At 41.3% G+C, this 21,456-nt stretch overlaps 1 protein-coding gene across 19 annotated transcripts in view; it reads left to right on the forward strand.

Moving 5' to 3' along the window:
* Nucleotides 1-21,456, forward strand: part of slmapa (sarcolemma associated protein a) — a 243,910-nt gene that overhangs the window by 65,716 nt on the left and 156,738 nt on the right. For all 19 annotated transcript variants that reach the window (XM_060835610.1, XM_060835609.1, XM_060835611.1 and 16 more), the window contains exon 4: nt 10,506-10,542. In XM_060835610.1, the coding sequence (XP_060691593.1) occupies nt 10,506-10,542 (37 nt within the window). The remainder of the gene's footprint in view (nt 1-10,505; nt 10,543-21,456) is intronic.

Raw genomic sequence — 21,456 nt, forward strand, 5'->3', positions numbered from 1 at the left:
AGATATAAAAGAGACCTCAGTGGCAACCTTTTCAGAGGGTGGTACGTGTATGGAATGAGCTGCCAGAGGAAGTGGTGGAGGCTGGTACAATGGCAACATTTAAAAGGCATCTGGATGGGTATATGAATAGGAAAGGTTTGGAGGGATATGGGCCGGGTGCTGGCAGATGGGACTCCCCTCTCCCCACTCCCCATTCTCCCACTTCCATCCCCACTCTCCCCACTCTCCCCACTCTCCCCACACTCCCCACGTAACAACTCTCCTTGGCTTGACCGGGAACTACTTCCCAATGATTTTGAGACAGTCAATAATCTTTCTAATTCAGCCTCAGGTATGTTCAAAGTCCTAGCCTCCACTCCTCTGTACCGAAGCAAATCTCAAAGATTAATAACTCTGAGAGCATAAAATTCTGACATATCTGTTTCAGGAGACATTGTATTTTAAATAGCGCCCCTTACTTTTAGTCATCCCTCTGCAAAGGGGAAACATCCTCTCGGCATCGAGCCCACCACATCCCCTCATTAGGTTCAGTCTTTCATCTTAGGAATTCTCAAAGTCTGGTTTCATTTGGTCGGGAGCATGTTGTGCTGAGTAGTCCAACCCAATCAAGAATTTCCATATTAATTAAGTGAGATTTGCAGTTAATGAGGGCTATAATGAACAATTCCCCTATAACATTTATTTCGCCACTGCCAAACAAGAATCTTGTCTGGAGTTTTGTTGAAACATTTAGATTGTTGCTCTTATTGCAATTCTCACAGGTTTTCTCTCCGTAGCTCTTGTTGTTTTGGGCCCAGTAAGATTCTACCCTTTAACTCAGAAGCATGAATGCCACAAACTGATCCATAGCTAAAATAAATTTCAGATCATGTCATAGTAGCATAAAATAACGTTATTGTGTTAGATGGGGTAGATGTGAAGATACTGTTTCCCTTGTTTCTCCTGATTTCCAGTTTCCCTAGTTCATAAATCTAGGTAATAATTTTAGAATAAAAGGTGGATCATCTGTAATTGAAATCTGGAAAAATTCATTCGTTCAGAGCGGAGTGTCTTTGGAATTTTCCATTTTAGAGATCTGTGGATGCTCAATCAAATCCCTACTACAAGCATTCTACTGAGTATTTTTAAACAACTGATATAATCTTCAGAACCAACTCCATCTTTTTTGATTGAACTATTGTAAAGTTAGCTCTCAAAATAAATAAGAGTTGATAAAAGTGTGAAGCTGGAAAAAGCACAGCAGGTCAAGCAGTATCAAAGTAATAGGGGAGTTGGCATTCAGGTCGGGACCTTTCATCAGCCCTGATGAAACGTCCCGACCTGAAACGTCGATTGTTTTACTACTGTAATGCTGTTTGACCCACTGTGCTTTCTCCAGCCCCACATTTTATCGACTTGAACTTCCCAGTAACTGCAGTCCTCACTATCTGCAGGTTGCTCAAAACAAATTAGTCAATTATATACTTTTTAAATATTCATTCAGGATATGTGGGCTTCACTAGCTGGACCAGCATTCATTGCCCATCTCTAATCGCCCTTGAGATGGAGATGGCATGCTGCCGCTTGACTCACTGTCGTCCATTTGGTGTAGTAACACCATCTGTGCTGCTCATGAAGGAGTATCAGGATTTTGACCCACCATTGGTGAAATAAAATTGTATAAAGCGTCATGGAGATGTACAGCATGGAAACAGATCCTTCGGTCCAACTCTTCTATGATATCTGGTCGGCATGGAAAAGTACAGCACAGAACAGGCCCTTTGGCCCATGATGTTGCGTCGAGTAGCCAGTACAGTCGGTCATAGACAGAGTCCCCATGTAATCCAGGCATTGGGCTTTGGTCAATCATCTACTTGGGACTCTCAGTCAGGATCTCTCCCCAACTATGATCCAAGGATTCAGCCATTGCATGCAGTTAAGGAAGTAATATAGCATCAGTTGGGGAGCTGCAAAAAGAGTGCTCAGGGTCCACAGTAATAACCTGTCTGTTGAAGTTATTCAGGTGTTGCAGAACAATTCTTTGCTGGATTGTGGAGATGGGAATGGAATTTGGGTGGAAAGGGGTGCTCTATAGCTATTGGGGATAGGGGCATTCAATGAGGGGGAGTTCTAGAGGAGATTTAGTTTGAAAAGGGAACAAAAGCTGTGACAGGGCAAAACAAAAGTATGGAGGCAGTAGAACATGGGACGGTATGGAAGAATATAGGAAGGGGTGTGACACGCAGCAAACACCACTGAGGCCTCTAAGTGGTGCCAAGCAAGGTAAATTGGGACATGTGTGTAACTGATAATCAGGTCAAGCCTAATGCCGTGGTGTCAACTGCAAACAGAGTTCATTACTGTCCTGTTCTGATCGTTAGAAACAACCTCCAACTGGAAAATGCGTAAAGCAATGTCCATAGTGAGTGAAGTTGGTTAGCCTAATACCTATGTTGGAAAAATGTTGCAATCAATTTGAGGTGGCTCACAATGCCAGGGACCTGGATTCAATTCTGCACTTAAAGAACTATCTGTGTGGATTTTGCACTTTCTGTTTGTGTCTGCATGGATTTCCTTGGGTGCTCCATTTCTTCCCGCAGTCTAAGGATGTGCAGGTTAAGTGGATTGGCCATGCTAAATTGCCCATAGTGTCAGTTAGGTGGATTAGCCATGGGGAGTGCAGGATTATACAGATGGGGAGGGGGGAAGTTGGTCCAAGTGGGATGCTGTTTGATACGGATTTGATTGACTGAATGACCTGCTTCCACACCATAGGGATTCTATGAATCTCTAACAAGTTGTCAAATACAGTACAACATGGAAAATGCAAACTACGTGTAGTTAACTTTGGAAGGAAGAACAAAATAAACAGAGTGTTATTTAAGTAGAGGAAAAACTGCAACACGAAGTAGGATACCTGTGCACAAAGCCGGAACACTAGTGGAATGTCAGCTGTTATTTCAAGAGGATTGGAGTAGAAAAGTAAGGAAGTCTGACTGTAACTGTGCAAGGTGCTGGTGAGACCACATCTGGAATACTGTGAACAGTTTTGCTCTCCTTACTTAAGGAAAGTTATTATTTCACTGGGCACATCCTCAGAATGATTGTTTTAGATGCTAATGTTGAACAGGTTAGGGCTGTATTCATTAGAATTTCGAAGAATGAGAGATGATCTCATTGAAACATATAGGATTCTTAAGGAACTTGATGGGGTGACTGCTGAGAGGAATTTCTCCTCATTTGGGAGAGCCAAGGGCCAGAGGGCATGGTCTGAGAATAAAGAGGAGCCAATTTAAGATTAATGTGAAGAGAAATTTTTTCTTGGAGGATTGCGTAAAGGCTATGATAGACTTTTGATCAGAAGGGAAATCAAGGATTCCAAAGAACGGGCAGCAAAGTGGATGTGAGGAATATTGGATCACCCGTGATCCTGCTGAATGGCAGAGCAGGTTCGAGGTGCTGAATAGCCTACTCCTGTTCTTATATCTTAGAGTCTCAGGGTTATGGTCTTGTAGTCTTGATTTAATTTGGTTTGATTTACTGTCATGTGTATTTCAGCTTTGTTTGAGCGCAGTACAGGCAGATCGTTTTAAGCAAGGACATACAGATCATAAGGTGGAAAAAACAGAGTAAGGTATGCAGGTTACACCCCACAAGACATGCGCAAGGCAAGATCAACATTAACGATCAACATTATTTGAATTTAGACAGTCCATTCATCTGTCTAATAATGGCAGGGAAGAAACTGTTCTTGAACCTGCTGATGCGTGTGTTCAAGCTTCTGTATCTTCTGCCGGATGCAAAAGGTTGTAGGACTACATTACTAGGGTGGGATGGGTCTTTGATGATGTTGACAGCCTTTCCACGGCAACAAGATGTGTAAATGGAGTCCATAGATGGAAGGTTGGTTTCCGTGATGGTCTGGACTGTGCACACAATCTTCTGTAGTTTCTTACAGTCCTGGACAGAGCAGTTGCCGTACCAGGCTTGTATGCACCTGGAAAGTATGCTTTCAATTGTGCATATGTAGAGGTTAGTGAGAGTTCAAATGAACATTCCAAATTTCTGAGCCACCTGAGGACAAAGAGGTGTTTAGATTAGATTAGATTAGATTAGACTTAGATTAGACTTACAGTGTGGAAACAGGCCCTTCGGCCCAACAAGTCCACACTGACCCGCCGAAGCGCAACCCACCCTTACCCCTACATTTACCCCTCACCTAACACTACGGGCAATTTAGCTTGGCCAATTCACCTGACCCGCACATCTTTGGACTGTGGGAGGAAACCGGAGCACCCGGAGGAAACCCACGCAGACACGGGGAGAACGTGCAAACTCCACACAGTCAGTCGCCTGAGTCGGGAATTGAACCTGGGTCTACAGGCGCTGTGAGGCAGCAGTGCTAACCACTGTGCCACCGTGCCGCCCGTGTTGTTGTGCCTTCTTATGGTCTTAATATGGTTTCATGGAGTCTATGTAATTTTGATGGACTAATGCACAGGCTTTACTTCTGCTTGACAGGTGGCCATTGAAAGAGCAGTTTTATGAATAATAATTTGCAATTTCAGCTTCATATCATTTGCAGTCATATTATCCTGAATGTGAAATGTATGCGGAGTCAAGTATGGGATGCAAATGCTGGTCACGAACGATGTCCACCAATTCATTGATCCTTGCAAATTGCAAGCAGGACATTCTGCTATTATGTATTTCGTCAGTGCAAGTTAGCTATAACATGATGGAAGAATTGTGGATGATATTCGCATAATACAAATTTTCCACTGAATGAATATAGCGATTTTCTATTAGCAATCTTCTACAGCACAATTTTCTGTGGTGGTTTTCCATAGCGTGATTTTCCAAAGCACGAGGTCGTGAAGGAAAACAAACTGTCATGTTATAGCAGAACGACCTGGAGAGTACTGCTGCGATGCTACTGTGTGTACCACGACTTGGCTAGTGGTGTGCATCATTGAAGTCATTTTCTTAGGATGAGCAAGGCACAGTGTCACAGCAGGTTCTGTATGTTGTAGCCATCCTCTCTGGTAGCTCTGAAGGTGACAGCTGTGTTGAACTGGCTCCTTCTAGGAAATGCTGGCAGATTCTGAGACATCTTCTCAGTCATTTACTCACAAATGTATCAAGGTAGTGAACTGCTACCTTACGTGCAAGATCACATTGGATCATTTTTGTTTTTCCATGACAAGGTCAGTGATACAGCCTCGGCAGCACCACTGGATTTGGCCGCAGAGCTGGCTTCCAACAAGTACAGAATGCAATCAACTGTGCTACACATTGTACTGAGGGGGCCAAGTCACATTACAGCAGAGTTCATCTTACAGGTGTGTGCCTGGCACCCTGGCAACTGTTGCAGTACCTACTTCCTGGAGTAGACTCCTGTCTAGTCTGCACTTGGGGATTTAGGTGCTTTACAAGACTTGTTCCCGGGTCTCCTCACCTCCGCTATCAGATGACACCATTGCAGAACCCACCAGTTAATGTGAACCACAAACACTTAGCTGCCCGTGCTTCACACAGGGCCATGATGGAACATATGATAGGGCTGTTGAAGATGCAGTTCTGTTGTTTGAACCAGTTTGAGGAGGCTTTGCAGTGTATCCCAGATAAGATAGACCACACCACCACCTAAATTAAAAGAAAGAACCTATAACAAAGTAGTTGACTCTTAATGGCATTGCTACACCACTGCAGAAGATTTTTAAGTTCAAAGGTATGCTCTGGACAGTTCCAGCAGACAAAGAAGAGATGTGCTGGATGCTGACGGACTGGGAGAACAGGAGCTATCCTTGGTGGAAGATGAGGACATTCAAGAGAAGGAAGCTTACCTTGTGCATGAAGGTCTCAACTCCATCAGGTACTCCAAGCCAAGCAGGACTTGCTTGATGCTGGCTTCAGTAGACAAGAGCTGAGTGCAGCAAATGATTATTGACAATGAAATAGTTATTGATCAACAAACAAGTGATTTGATCGTATTCTGGGGGTAAGCTGCAATCACAGGGTCCTATGGTGTAGAAACAGGCCCTTCAGTCCACCAGGTCTGTGCTGACTAACAAACACCAAACTGCACTAATCCTTTTATTTCCACTCGGTTCATAGCTTACTATACTATACTATACATTATTAAATGTTACAAGAGTATCTGCCTCCACCATACTCTCAGGTAGCACATTCCATATTTCTATTGCATGTTGCATTAAAAAGATTTTCTCAGATCTCCTCTAAAGCACTTGTTCCTCACCTTAAACTAACACACAATCTTAAACACATGGTCATGAGAAGCAGATTCTCACTTTTACTTAACAAAAATTGTCTCCCATTAATTACCTTTGAACTTGTTGGCATTGCTCGGCCACTGCAGAAGGTAGTAAAGAGTCAATTACATTGTTATTGGTCCTTTTGATTCATTCACGGGATGTGAGTGTCGCTGGCTCAAACAGCTGATCCCTCCCTCATTGTCCAGAGGACAGTTAAAAGGCAATCACGCTGGAGTCCGATATAAACCAGACCAGGTATGGATGGAAGATACCCTTCCCTAAAAAACATTCGTGAATTAATTGAATTTTTCTGATAATCGGCAACAGTTTCATGGTTATGATTAGACTCTACCATTGCAGGATTTTATCCCAGTTCCCATAATATTACCTAGGTCTCAAAATTCATAGTCTAGCAATAATGCCACTAGGCCATCACCTCACCTGGAGTTACATGTAGGCTAGACCTGATCAGGCTGTCAGATTTCCTTTTCTACAGGACATAAGTGAACCGTATGGATTACCACTCTTAATACCTAGCATGATGTGTAGTTCTGTTACTATACTAAATGGAATAAAGTGAACAGATGTGGCAACAAAAGATATCATGAGATTCTGTGGGTCATCAGCTACAGCAGAATTGTGCTACAATACAATCCACAACCTCATAGCCTGGCATATTCTCCCATACTCTACCATTACCATCAAGCTAGCGAAGAGTGCAGCAGCACAAGGCATACATTAAATTGAGGTGGCAAGCTACAAGAAACAAGACTTAGTTGCATGATAAACAGAATATCAGCAAATAGTAGGCAAAGGTAAGTTACTGAAAATGTGTTGCTGGTTAAAGCACAGCAGGTTAGGCAGCATCCAAGGAACAGGAAATTCGACGTTTCGGGCCAGAGCCCTTCATCAGGAAAGTAAGTTACTCCATAACCAACAAATCTAAGCTTTGCAGTCCGACAACATCCAGTCATGAATGATCATTGGCAATTAAACAACTCACTGAAAAAGATACTGAACAAATAATGCTCATCCTTAATAAAATGGTAGCTCAGCACATCAGTGTAAAAGATAAGATTGAAGTATTCGCAATAATCTTCAGCCGGAAGTGCTAAATGTATAATCCAGCTCTGCGTACTCCAGAGTTCAATCATAGGTGTGAGTCTTCCACTAACTCACTCCACATGGTATCACAAACAACTGGAAGCACTGAATATTGCTGCTCCAGAACAGCCAAAACACTGGCATCCACCCAACAGTGTGGAATATCGCCCAGGTATTTCCTTTACATGAAAATCAGGACAAATCCAACCTAGCCAATTAAGACCTCCTCTGTTTACTCTTAATCATCAGTAAAATTATGGAAGGTATCATCGATTGTGCTATCAAGCAGCAAATGCTTAGCACCAACCTGATATCTGGCACTCGGTTTAGGTTTTGTCAGGGTCACTCAACTCCAGATTTTATTAAAGCCTTAGTTCAAACTTTTGTTTTAAGAGCTGTATTCTGCAGTTAAATTTAGTCTGCTTTGTTCCCCATTCTGATTCTAAAAGTGAAGGATTTAGATGCTCTTGAACTTGAAAAACTTAGTAAAGATGCAGGTACAACAAGCATTTAGGAAAGCAAATGGCACGTTAGTTTCCACTGGAAGAGTGGAAGGCATTAATGCCACATTTGACTGAGTGTGGCACCAAGGACCCCCAGCAAAACCGGAGTCAATAGGAATCAGACATTAAAGTCTTTGTTAGTTTCGGTTATACCTGATGCAAAAGAAAATGGTTGTAGCTGTTGAAGATCATCTCGGCTCCAGGACGTAACACTGCAGGAGTTTCTCAAGTTAGTATCCTCAATTCAATCATTTTTGGTTGCTTCATCAATGGCCTTCACTTATTCATAAGCTCAGAAGTGAAAATGTTTGCTGATGGTTGCACAATGCTTCTTAGATAATGAAGCAGTCCAAACGTGATAAGACCTAAACAATAATCAGGCTTGCGCTGACAAATGAGATACAGCATTGATTCCACACAACATCCAGGTAATGACCATCTCCAACAAGGGAGAAACTAACCATCATCCCTTGAAATTCAATTGCTTCACCATCACTGAAACCCTACCATCCATACCTTGGGGGTTACCATTGGCCGTAAACTGAATTGGACTCACCGATAAAATATAATGGCAACAAGAGTAGGTCAGAGGTTGGGAATCTTGCTGTAAGTAAGTTCCCTCCTTCCCCAAAACGTGTCCATCATTGAGGAGGCACAATTCAGGAGTGTAACAGAATGTTTGCTTCTTGCCTGGATTAGTGGGGGAAAAGAAAACTACATTGAGTAGTTAAGGTATGGAATGCACTGCCTGGAAATGTGGTTGAGGAAGGTTCACCTAAGGCATTCCAAGAGAAATATGGATGATGATTTGGTTAGAAATGGTTCCCAGGATTGTGGGGGGAAAAAAGCAGGAGATTGGCACTAAGTAAAATTATTGTTGCAGGGATGATGAGCTGAATGACATCCTTTTGTGCCTTAACAGCACAAAAGGAGTTTGACGTCATTCCAGTCAAAGCAGTGCACTAGAGTAGCATACACCTGCACCATTCACGCTCAATAGCAGTCATGTGTACCATCTACAAGATGCACTACAGAAATTCAAGTCTCCTTTGACAGGACTTTCCAAACCACAATCATTCCATCTAGAAGGAGATGGGCAGATACATGGGAACACGATCACCTGCAGTATTCTCCTCCAAGCTACTCACCGTCATGACTTGGAAATGTTTTGCCTTTGTTTAATGCTGCTGGGTTAGAATCCTGGAGGTTACTCCCTTATAGCAATATGGATGTAGCTACAAAAAAGCAGTTCGAAAAGGTAGCTCACCACCAGCTACTCAAGGGCAATTAGAGAGGGGTAATAATTGTTGGCCAAGCCAGTGATGTCCTCTTCCCGTGACAAAATTAAAAAAAGAACTCTTGCAGTGGAAACTAACATGCTATTTGCCTTCCTAAATGCTTGTTGTACCTGTATCTTAGGTTTTCAAGTTTAAGGACATCTAAATGCTTCACTTTTAGAATCAGAATGGGGAACAAACCAGACTAAATTGAATGATCGGCAAAAAGAAACAAAAGAAATTGGAATTAATACAAATCTTGTGCTTGTGCATGTGCATGTATTGGAAATCAAGAAAAACTTGTAGATAGTGGAAAAGTGATTCCAAGAAAGCAAGAAGAATTACAAAAAAGGAAAATAACAGCATTGGATATTTAAAACAAAAATTTTAATGACTGCATTAAGGTAGGTGAAACTTGAATGGACACTTAGAGCGTGGCAGATTTCCTAAATGAATACTTGGGAGGAAAAGTTGCCATGTGGAGAAATTTAGTTCATGTAATATAAGTTTTCAAGAAAATACCAGGAACAAATTGAAAAGGCTTAAGACATTCAAAATCTGATGGTTTCTATCCAATTTATTATCAGAAATAGCTATGGAAACTACAAATGCGTTAATTATTTTTCAAACTTAATAAGGTTTAGAAATCATGTCTCTGGAATGGAAGTTTTGAATTTTCTTTTTGAAGTTTGCAGATGTATAAAAACAAAATTAAAGAGCACCATCTGAAGATGAGCAAAAGTGTTCTGTTAATTTTCTAGTCCTTCCTTTTATTTGTTATTCTTTCAACCACTTCTATCTATGTTGCAGCAGGCTGCATCTTCTTCTCAATTCCTTTGTGACAAATAATCTAGAATAATGCCATTGCTAAGTTGAGTTTAGATATTGATAACTCATGGGACTGTAATCAGCTTGGATGTGTGTATTGTTTAATTACCAAAATATAGCTTTGCTTTCAAATATTTTTGGAAATAGTCATGTGATAAATGTAACTGCTGTATATACAGTTTTTCAGTGTTTGAAGTCAATATTTGAAAATGTAATTTATTAAATGGGTTGCATTCTGCTTCTCCGTTTGAAAGGCAGGGAATGATGAACAAAGTTCATTGTTGAAGATTTGTATTTTATGAAGGGCAATTTTACCAGAAGCAAGTCAGTCATATGCTAAGCATTGACATACACACTCAGCAGTGTTACACATTCATTAGAATTGCACAATGATGATTTATTTTTTACGTAAACTCAAGTTTTCAGGTGCATTCATTTCATAACTTCCACAAGCAGAGAGCAGATTTTTAAAAATACTGACCTTGATAATTAAGATAGCTTTTACAGTTTTGTCTCACATTATACTTCTTGTCTTTTAGTGTCATCCAGGCTCCTCTACCACTTCCTGTTGAAAAGGTGAGTGCCCTTTATACTTTGGTTTCTTCCCTTAGCTGATGTATTGAAATGTACTTTTGGCAAACATATGGGTTTAAGTATTAAAAGCCTTGAGTATTAAAATTTAAGGAGTGATATTCAGTTTGATTTGATTTCTAAACCTTTGTTTCTGTAATGAGTTCTACATCATTTGTAATAAAGCATTCTTGTAGACAAGTACAAAGTTATTGGTCAAGCAATATATAGATCTCTACGGGTACCTACTGCTTTCAGCTTGCTACACACAGTTTAGTTATAATTAGAATGTAGATGCCATGTCACAAAGTCTCCCCTTAAAATTTAAATGGCTGAATGGTTTTCCTTCAGAGATTGCTGCCACAATCTTGTTTGTGTTGATATCAGACTTTTTGATGAGTACTTTGAACAAGCGTTTCATCTGAGTCTTCAGATGATAAAATCATCACACAAAAATTAATAATTTGAATAACTGAAGCCTTGGCACAAGAAATACATCATTGAGTTGAATGTAAATGTAAATCTTTTGAAGGAATTGGATTTGCCTTCAGACTTACCATGTTGCTTTTTAACGAGGATCTATATTTTTATCGCTAACTATTTTACTATTCGGCAGTTTGCGTGTTGATGATTAAAAGTGTCACAAAATGGTTGTTAGCTGAGCTACCTGCAGTCAGAGTTGATGTTTCAAAACAAGTGGTACTAGTAAACATACCTGGGATTAAAAGTTGATGTTTACGTTTGTAAGGCTTTTTAAAATAAGTGATACTAATAAAAATACTGAACATAGATGTGATCAGTTGCTTGGATGTTTAGATGAATAATTTAAGGTGAGTTAGAAAAAGTGCAGAACATTTCTATTGTTAATAAATGAAGAGTAATTGCATCTGTCTTGTTATCAAAGTCATTTTTGGCCATTAAAGAAATTAGGACAAGACATTATCAGATACTAAAATGGGTTAATTGGGACCTACATTCTTAGATCAGTATTTCTTCTATGTATGGAAAATTAGAAGTATATGTTTTTTTTCTTTATAATAGTCTGGAGGATTTTGCCCTTTTTATAAGATTATTAAAATTATTTAATTTATGAAAAAATTGTCACATGGACGTACATGCCTCAGCATAGAGACAAATTTTTTCTTGACTTCCTTCCAAACAATGGAACCGATCACCAAACAGCTCCAAAGCTTTGTGTTCAAAAGGAAGTCTTGAGAAAGTGTCACAATTGGTAAGCACTTCATGTGAAACTAATTTATTTTGTGCAATGAATATTTCTTTAACATATTCGTACAGTATATTTAAGATTTTTTCAAAATGGTGGCTTATTTAGTAGATTGCCTTTAACTGTAACTGTAGGAAGGATTTCATCTAATTATCATAGCAAAGTTGTAAATGCATCGAATAAGAAGCATGTTTACAATTTTTTTTGTCAGTGGGAGGAAATCTTCCACCTTTGAGACAGCTATGGAAACAAATCAAGGCAAACAAAAGATACTTTATCATGAACAACTGGAGCATTTTAAGTTTAATGCCTCCTAAAAACTTGATTGTTATTCAAGGAATTATTTTGGAGATTATGTTCAGCTAATTTGATTAATGTTAACAGCAGTACTGATAATATGAGATTTATCTAACACCTGGCCAGGTTTTCTGCTAATTTAGCAATTGATGTGTTCTGTTAAGTGAGTTTTGCTTGGAATTATCATTGGTGCTCACTGGCAAGCTTTTTTTCAAGTGATCGTGTTATCCGGTTGTGCTTTGTATCAATTAATTGCATTTGAAGTATAGTTAGTTATTTTGAAGGAAAATATGGTCATTGATCCAGGGACAGCAGTGCCTTTTAAACAGCATTAACTTTGATCTGTTTTGGTGCTATCAGTTGAGGAAAGAATGTTGCTCAGCACACTGTAAAATGTCTCTTGATCTTTGAATAGTGCCATGGAATCCTGTAGTTTCAACTGCATTGGTGGATCCATGTAACAGATGAGACATTAAATAAGTTGCATGATTATGAGGAAATACTAAGAACTCATGACAAACAGTGGTCAACTTGAACTGTTTGATTTCCTCTCCATCAATGTTGCCAGACTGAAAATTTCTAGCATTTTCTGTTCTTTGGTTCAAATTTCCAACACCTGTATTTTACACTTACACAATTTACTGAGCTAGACATATATTTATCCCTTACATTTATCCCTGAACAAAGATAAAGATTTGTAGTGGTGATATTTTATTGTGGTGATACTTTATTCCGTACCTGACAAGAATATTTGCAGATAGGCTCTTTGAATGATCTTTTCAGAAATTTTGTCGAGCTTGAAACTTTAGGATACTGCTGTAATGCAGGTTGCATTAAAGTTATTTTTTCCCCTGTCCTGTCAGAAGCTTCCGTGTTGTTGTTCTGTACAGACCAGAACATTATCAAAAGACGTTAATGTCTCAAAAGACCAACAGATACATACCAATTTTTAACACCTATTTAACAGCTAGCACTTATGTAAATCAATTATTACTTCACAGACAACTAGTACAATGAACTAAGTACTTTTACATTAATTAATTGACACAATCCAGACTTTTCTTATAATCATTTTTTGCTGTTTAGTGCTCTTCTGGCAAATGTGTCGTGTTATAAAAATTATAAGTCTTAGTAATGATGACAGTGTCTATACTAATGAACCTTTTCTGGTTCACAAATATTTTTGGAAAAGGAAAACTGCTGTCTTTACCTTGTTGGGTCCACATATGACTCCAGATCCACACCACAATGTGGTTAAATCTTACTTGCCCTCTGAACTGACATGGTAAGGCAAAAACAGAAAAATTTGCAAATGCTATAAATCAAACAAAATTTGAAATTGCTGGAAAAACTCTGCAGGTCTGGCAGCATCTGTGGAAAGAAATCTTGAGTTCGTGTTTCAGATCAAGTGACTCTTCTTCAGAACAGAGAAATGGTTTCTATTTTTGTTTCTGATCTAGCAAGGTACTCGGTTCAAGGACTGTTCAGCATAGACAATAAATCCTGATCTTGAGAGTGACATTCATGTCCCATGAGAGAATAATTTATGAAGTAAAAGTCAACAATTTCATCTGTTTCTCCAATAAGCTCACTTTCCCCTGCCACATGGGTTCAAAATTTAAACTTATAACCACCTTCAAAAGTTATTTCCATTCAGCCTGAGTCTTCCTGATTTAACTTCATCATGTCCACCTCAGTAACATCTGAAACTCAGTAACATCTGAAACTCTGTGTAAGATCCCCAATTTGGGCGTCGTCTGCCTTGGGTCGTGACCATCAATCACCACCTTGGTCTTCCTTTTTTCTGGTCTGGTCCGTTCACAACTATCTTGTGCGACATTTGTCTTCGGCCAGCAATCTTTCTGAATAATCAGACCTAGGTACTTCAATTCAGTCAGCTGCTATACTTCTGTTCTGTTGACATAATGTGGCTCTCTCTCACTTGGTGTATAGAAACATGCAAGTATATGAACTTGCAGGGCATTTTTAGCTCCAATCATTTGAGAATATTTTTCATAATTTTAAACCTGCCTCTAGCTTTTCTACATATTGGCGATGATTATCACATCATTTGTGTGTGTGGTATGTTCCAAGGTAGATGTCATCTGATCTTCTTTGATGCCCGAATAGGTTGGTGGCAAACAAGTTTAGACTGAAGACTTTGCTTTCCTGGCTACCCTTATACCTGTCTTGAGTAATTTTGGTGTGTGTGTGTGTGTGTGTGTGTATATATATCTTGCTCACTTTCTCTCTCTCTCTCTCTCTCTCTCTCTCTCTCTCTCTCTCTCTCTCTCTCTCTCATCTACCCCGCCCCCGTCTCCCTCCCTCTCTGTCTGTGTGTGTGTGTCATTCTCTCTTTCTGTCTGTCTCACACACACAAAACGTTGTCTTCTCTACCTTGTCATACACTTGTCTCAGGTCAAGGAAGGCCACATGTCAAGTCTTTTGTCCCTTGCTTTAGCTCTTAATCACAGCAAAACTTTAGTTTGTGATGCTTCTTCCTGACATAGAGCCAAACTGTCTCATTCTTAGGCAAGAGTCAACCACATATTTCCACACTTCAAGTGTGTGGAGTTTCAGCATCACCCCCTTGCTTATCAACTAGGTAAAAACAATGACTGCAGATGCTGGAAACCAGATTCTGGAGTAGAGTGGTGCTGGAAAAGCACAGCAGTTAAGGCAGCATCCGAGGAACAAGAAAATCCATGTTTTGGGCAAAAGCCTTTCATCAGGAATACAGACAGAGTGCCTGAAGGATGGAGGGTGGGGTGGGGAGAAAGTAGCATAGGTGAGTGGGGGTGGGATGAAGGTGATAGGTCAGAGAGGAGGGTGGAGTAGATAGGTGGAAAAGAAGATAGCCCATAGGACAGGTCATGGGGACGGTGCTGAGCTGGAAGTTTGGAACTGGGGTGAGGTGAGGGAAGGGGAATGAGGAAATTAGTGAAGTCCACATTGATGCCCTGGGGTTGAACTGTTCCAAGGTGGAACATGAGGCGTTCTTCCTCCAGGCGTCGGGTAGTGAGGGAGCGGCAGTGAAGAAGGCCCAGGACCTCCATGTCCTCGACTGAGTGGGGAGGGGAGTCGAAATGTTGGGCCCAGGGCGGTGTGGTTGATTGGTGCGGGTGTCCCAGAGATGTTCCCTAAAGCACTCTGCTAGAAGGCGTCCAGTCTCCCCAATATAGAGGAGACCGCATCGGGAGCAACAGATACAATAGATGATATTGGTGATTGTGCATGTAAAACTTTAATGGATGTGGAAGGCTTCTTTAGGGCCTTGGATGGAGGTGAGGGAGAAGACGTGGGCGCAGGTTTTGCAATGCCTGCGGTGGCAGGGGAAGGTGCCAGGATGGGAGGGTGGGTTGTTGGGGGGCATGGACCTGACCAGGTAGTCATGGAGGGAACGGTCTTTGCGGAAGGCGGAGAGGGGTGGGGAGGGAAATATATCCCTGGTGGTGGGGTCCGTTTGGAGGTGGCGGAAATGTCGGCAGATGATTTGGTTTATGGAAAGGTTGGTAGGGTGGAAGGTGAGAACCAGGGGCGGGGTTCTGTTCTTGTTACGGTTGGAGGAGTGGGGTCTGAGGCCGGAGGTGTGGGATGTGGACAAGATGCATTGGCGGGCGTCTTTAACCACGTGGGAAGGGAAATTGCAGAGTCTAAAGAAGGAGGCCATCTGGTGTGTTCTGTGTTGGAACTGGTCCTTCTGGGAATAGATACGACAGAGGCAGAGGAATTGGGAATACGGGATGGCATTTTTGCAGGAGGTAGGGTAGGAAGAGGTGTAATCCAGGTAGCTGTGGGAGTTGGTGGGTTTGTAAAAAAATGGTGTCAAGTCATTCATTAATGGAAGGGGAGGGAGGTGTCAGAGATGGTCCAGGTAAATTTAAGGTCAGGGTGGAATGTGTCGACGAATTGCTCAACTCCTCGCGGGAGTATGAGGTGGTGCCTGTGCAGTCATCAATGTAGCAGAGGAAGAGGTGGGGAGTGGTGCCGGTTTACCTACGGAAGATGGACTGTTCTACGTAGCCAACAAAGAGACATTATTTACCCTACAGTAATTTACATGTGGCTCAAGTAGTAATATAGAGACTATTTTCTTTATGGCTGTGCTTTTAATTTAGCCTTGAGCTGCTATTACTCCTACAACAGAATTTCTTTCCTGGTCCTGCCGATGTCATTGGAACCTACGTGGACTATGACAACTGAATCCTTCCCCTCCTACTCTCAAGTTCCTCTCCAGCTCAGAGAGAATTAGAATTAGAATCCCTAGCAAATTCAAATCCCTACAGTGTGGAAACAGACCATTTGGCCCAACATGTCCACACTGACTCTTTGAAGAATCTCCTACCTAGACCCATTCCCATCCACCTACTATTCTGCATTTTTCCTAACTAATGCATCTAGCCTACACATCATTGAACATTGGGTAGTTTAGCCTGGCCAATTCACCTAACCTGCACATCTCTGGATATGCGAGCCTTGAGACCAAGGTGCCACCCTTGACACCAAGTAAACAACACAGTCTTTGGGATTCTGTCTTTTCTACAGAGACCAATGTCATTCATCAAACTGTATTGTCTCCTATTAATAGAACATTTCTCTTTTCTCCCCTTACTTGAATGGTGCTCTGGACCACAGTGTTGTGTTCAGTTATCCTACAGTCTCTGTTTTCACCTGCACCAGGAGCAAGAATCTCATACCTTATTGGATAAGGCTAAGATTCCTCCATAGCTAAATTTTGGAGCTCCATACTTGCCTATTTTCAGGCACTCAAGTTCTTAAAAGTGGACCAAATTTAATGTGATTAATTTTTAAGGGTGTGACTGCGTCCTGAAATATAAGTGTCCACAACTTAGATTAATCAACTCCAAGTCAAGTTCCTCAAGCAGCAAATTATTTGGTGCAGGTGACACTATGGATCACACTGACATCCACCAGGTCCCAAATACTACAGCTGCAACATATCACATGTGCAACCATCTCTATTCTATTTAATTAATTAATTTGATGTCAATTATTTTAAAGGTATTATTTTATTTCTTGACTGTGCTCTTCAGCTCCGGTAATACCTCCTGATTAAACCAAATAGCCAATCATAAAACATGGAAGAATAGCCACTAATCACCTACCTGTTTTCCTGTGACATCACGCTTAGGTGCTGACAGGTGCAAACAGGTTGAAGTGGCTGTCTGCTGCCAATTTTTAATCTTCTGCCAACCCTGGTCATCTCTCACGTGTCTGCATTTTTTATGAAGGCTGTTCACCCGCTCTCGCATGTTAGTTAAAAAGCTGCCGATTTCTCATTTTCTACTGCTCTTTATAGATCTGTCTTTGTTTTTGTGCATGCTTTATGAATCTGCTGCACCCACTATCTTGTGATCATTTAACTTTTTTAAGGCACAGGTGATAACTTTTGACTCCAATGCCAATCAAAAATGTGATCAGGGTATTGGGAATGTGGAAGTGAAAACACAAACAAATCAGACATGACCCTTTATTGAAAGACAGAGCACTTTCAAGGAACTGAATGACCTAATTCTGCTCTTAATGTGAATTTAAAAATTAAGCTTCTGGAGGGCGGTGCTGGACCCCCACCATATCCAAAATCTGATCTGATTTTCAAAAGAAGGGTGGGAATGTGCTGAACACTCTCAGCTCCAGTTAAGCATGCATAGATCTGTGTTAATTAGTTCATGAGCAGGCCTGAGGAACAGTTTTGAATTTCCAGTTGGAAGGCCATAAGATATAGGAGCAGAATTATGCCATTTGATCCATTTATGCCTGTTCTGCCATTCGATCATGGCCGATCCGTTTCTCAACACCATTCATCTTTCTTCTGAGCACCATTCTCCTTCCTGGTCCCTGTAACCCATGATCCCCATACTAATCAAGAACCTATTTATCTCTGTCAAAAATACAGCAAATGACTTTGCTGCAGAAGGCTGTAGAAGCCATGAGTTCCACAGATTCTTCACCCTCTGGTTGAGGAAATTTCTCCTCCTATCAGTTCTAAAAGTCATCCTTTCACTCTGAGGTTTTGCCCTCAGGTCCAAGTCTGTTCTACCGTTGGAAACATCTTCTCCACATCCACTCTATCCAGGCCTCTCAGTATTTTGTAATTTTCGATGAGAATCCCCCCTCATCCTTCTAAACTCCATCCAGGACAAACCCAGAATCCTCAACCACTTCTCACGTAACAAACGTTTCATACCCAGGATTATTTACATAAACCTCCTCTGGAACCCCGTCAAGACTAACACATCCTTCCTCAGATACAGGTTTTAAAACTATACACGATATTGCAAACACAGTCTGACCTGTGCCTTATTCAGCCTCAGCAGTATATCCCAGCTCTTGTATTCTGACCCACTTGAAATGAATGCTAACATTGCATTTGTCTTCCTAATTGCTAACTGACCATACATGTTAATCTTCAGAGAATCCTAACATGGCACTCTGAAGTCCCTTTGTCCTTCATATTTCTAAAGTCTTACTCCATGTAAAAAAAAGTCAGCCTCTCTATTTGCCAAAATGCGTAACGTCACTCTTTCCATCTGCCACTTATTTGCCCAGTCAGCTACCCAACCAATTCCATGTGCAGCCTCCCGTTTTCTCAATACAACCTGCAACTCTATCTACCCACCCTTCGCAATAATGCCTTCAATTGTTTTGTCCAGATCGTTAATGTGTAACATGAATAGTTACAGTCCCAGCATTGACGATAACTGTCCCAGAACTATCTTCATCACTGGCTGCCATTCTGAAAAAGCCCCATTTATCCCACACTCTGCCTTCTGCCAATCAGCTAATCTTATATTCATGCCAGTACCTTGCCCCAAACACCATAAGTTCTTACCTTATTTAGCAGCGTTCTGTGTAGCACCTTGTCAAAGGTCTTGTGAAAATTCAAATAGATAATGTCCACTCAACTCTCCTTTATCTGACTTGTTACTCCTCAAAGAATTCAAACAGATTTGTTAGGCATAGCCTCCTCATGATGAAGCTGTGCTGACTCTACCCTATTTTACCATGCACTTGCAGTTACTCTGTAATCTTATCCTAAAAAATGGGCTCTAAACTCCTTCTACTGAGATTAGGCTAATCAGTCAATAATGCCCTGTCTTCTGTCTCCCTCCCTTCTGAAGCAGGGACATTACATTAGCTATTTTCCAGTCCTTTGGCACCCTCCCTGATTCCATGGTCCCTGAAAGATCACCACTAAAGACGCTGCAATCTCCTCATCTATCTCCTTCAGATCCTGAGGTGTAGTCAGGTGATTTGTCCACCGTCAGACCTTTCAGCTTCCTCAGCACCTTCTCCTTAGTGGTTTCCACTACATTCACTGTCTATCCCTTGACTGTCTTGAAGTTTTGTCTGCTACTGTCCCTTCCAATGAAGTATCTATTCAGTCTCTCTGCCATTTCTTTGTTCCCCGTAAGTACTGTTGCACTGGTCCAGTATCCACTGATGGATGGAGTCTTGTGGTGCAGTGGAAACATTCCTCCCTCTGCGCAAGTGGCGTGGGTTCAAATCCCACCTGTTCCAAAGATGTGTAATATTATCTGTGTAGTGTTGATTAGAAAATATCTGAAAGCTATGGATGCCCTGGTCAATTAATTTAAAACAGACAGAATGATGTTTGTCTCCTCAACCAATGCCACTGAATTGCTGGTATTGAAAGGCTTGTGTTTATTACCAGTGAGGGTTTGGCATCCTGTATATCACACCTATTCCATCACTTAGAAGGAAAGTTTGGGAGATGAAGGTCTGCTGAGCTTCATCTGATGGATTGGGCAGGTTACTCTGATGTTGCATAGAGTAGCAGATCTATTCTCCTGGTCAGGAAGAGACCAGAGAGTCTGCAGGAAAAGGAAGATTGAAATAACTGCACAGATACCAGCATCCTGTCATCAACCCGCCCTTTATTTACATGTGCACAGTACATGGGCTCTGACCAGCCAGCTCAGAGGCAGTCCCTAGGATGTGGAAACACTCTGACATTCCTGTTTTTTTTAAATTTTATTAAACAATACAATTTACAAAACAATTAACATTAATAGCTGTTTACAAACAAAGAGCAAGTTACAAGAGAGAGGAGCAAAACCAAGCCCCAAACACTACAGTTCAACTAGTTTTCAGGCAAATGAGGACAAACCTCAATCCCACTTTCAGTCATCACAAAAGAAGCAGTAACAAATACATACAAGACAGTGCAATTAGATAAGAAACTGTCCATAAAATACAGACCCCCCCCTCCAACAAGCCAGCAAGCCTCCCATCCCGCCCACCTTCCAGCCACTCTAAGGCAGCCCACCCCTCTGCTTCTTCTGGCTCTCATTCTGCCCCATGCCCCTTCTGGCTCTGCATCCTCCCTGACACACCTTCTGGCCACCTCTAGGAAAATCCATCCTGTTTCCCCAACCTCCCCAGGGTGGCACTCCTGGTTTTTTTTTCTTGGGTCACTCCTTTTTTTTTGTTGTCATATAACTTCAAACTTTATTAATAAGGACACTGCAAGTGAAAAAAAAAATCAGGTTTTAGCATGGAGAGATAATCTTAAGGAAAACAAAAAAGGATAATTTACTAACAGAAGTGTCATTTTCCAACCTATGCAACAGAAATCAAGTTGACATTTGTGAAGTTCTTTCTTCCCACTCCAATTGCTGTAACCTGGCTAACGCAAAGCAAAGTATATGGGGCATTAAGGCAGGAGTTTTTCTCTCAACCATTTTTTAAAAAAATTACACAATGCTGCTACACTCCTGTTTGTTTTTTTTTCAAGTCACCCTTTATTTCCTTCGGTCCAATCTGTCCACGCCGACGAGATATCCCAACCCAATCTAGTCCCACCTGCCAGCACCCGGCACATTTCCCTCCAAACCCTTCCTATTCATATACCCATCCAAATGCCTCTTAAATGTTGCAATTGTACCAGCCTCCACCACATCCTCTGGCAGCTCATTCCACCCTCTGCGTGAAAATGTTGCTCCTTAGGTCTCTTATATCTTTCCCCTCTCACCCTAAACCTATGCCCTCTAGTTCTGGACTCCCCGGACCCAGGGAAAAGACTTTGTCTATTTATCTTTTCCATGCCCTTCATCATTTTGTAAACCTCTATAAGGTCACCCCTCAGCCTCCGACACTCCAGGAAAACAGCCCCAGCCTGTTCAGCCTCTACCTGTAGCTCAAATCCCTGGCAACATCTTTGTAAATCCTTTCTGAACCCTTTCAAGTTTCACAACACCTTTCTGATAGGAAGGAGACCAGAATTGCACGCAATATTCCAACAGTAGCCTAACCAATGTCCTGTCCAGCCGCAAGATGACCTCCCAACTCCTGTACTCAATACTCTGACCAATAAAGGAAAGCATACCAAATGCCTTCTTCTCTATCCTATCTAC

The sequence above is a fragment of the Hemiscyllium ocellatum genome, chromosome 14 (genome assembly GCF_020745735.1).
Source record: "Hemiscyllium ocellatum isolate sHemOce1 chromosome 14, sHemOce1.pat.X.cur, whole genome shotgun sequence".
Lineage (NCBI taxonomy): Eukaryota > Metazoa > Chordata > Chondrichthyes > Orectolobiformes > Hemiscylliidae > Hemiscyllium > Hemiscyllium ocellatum.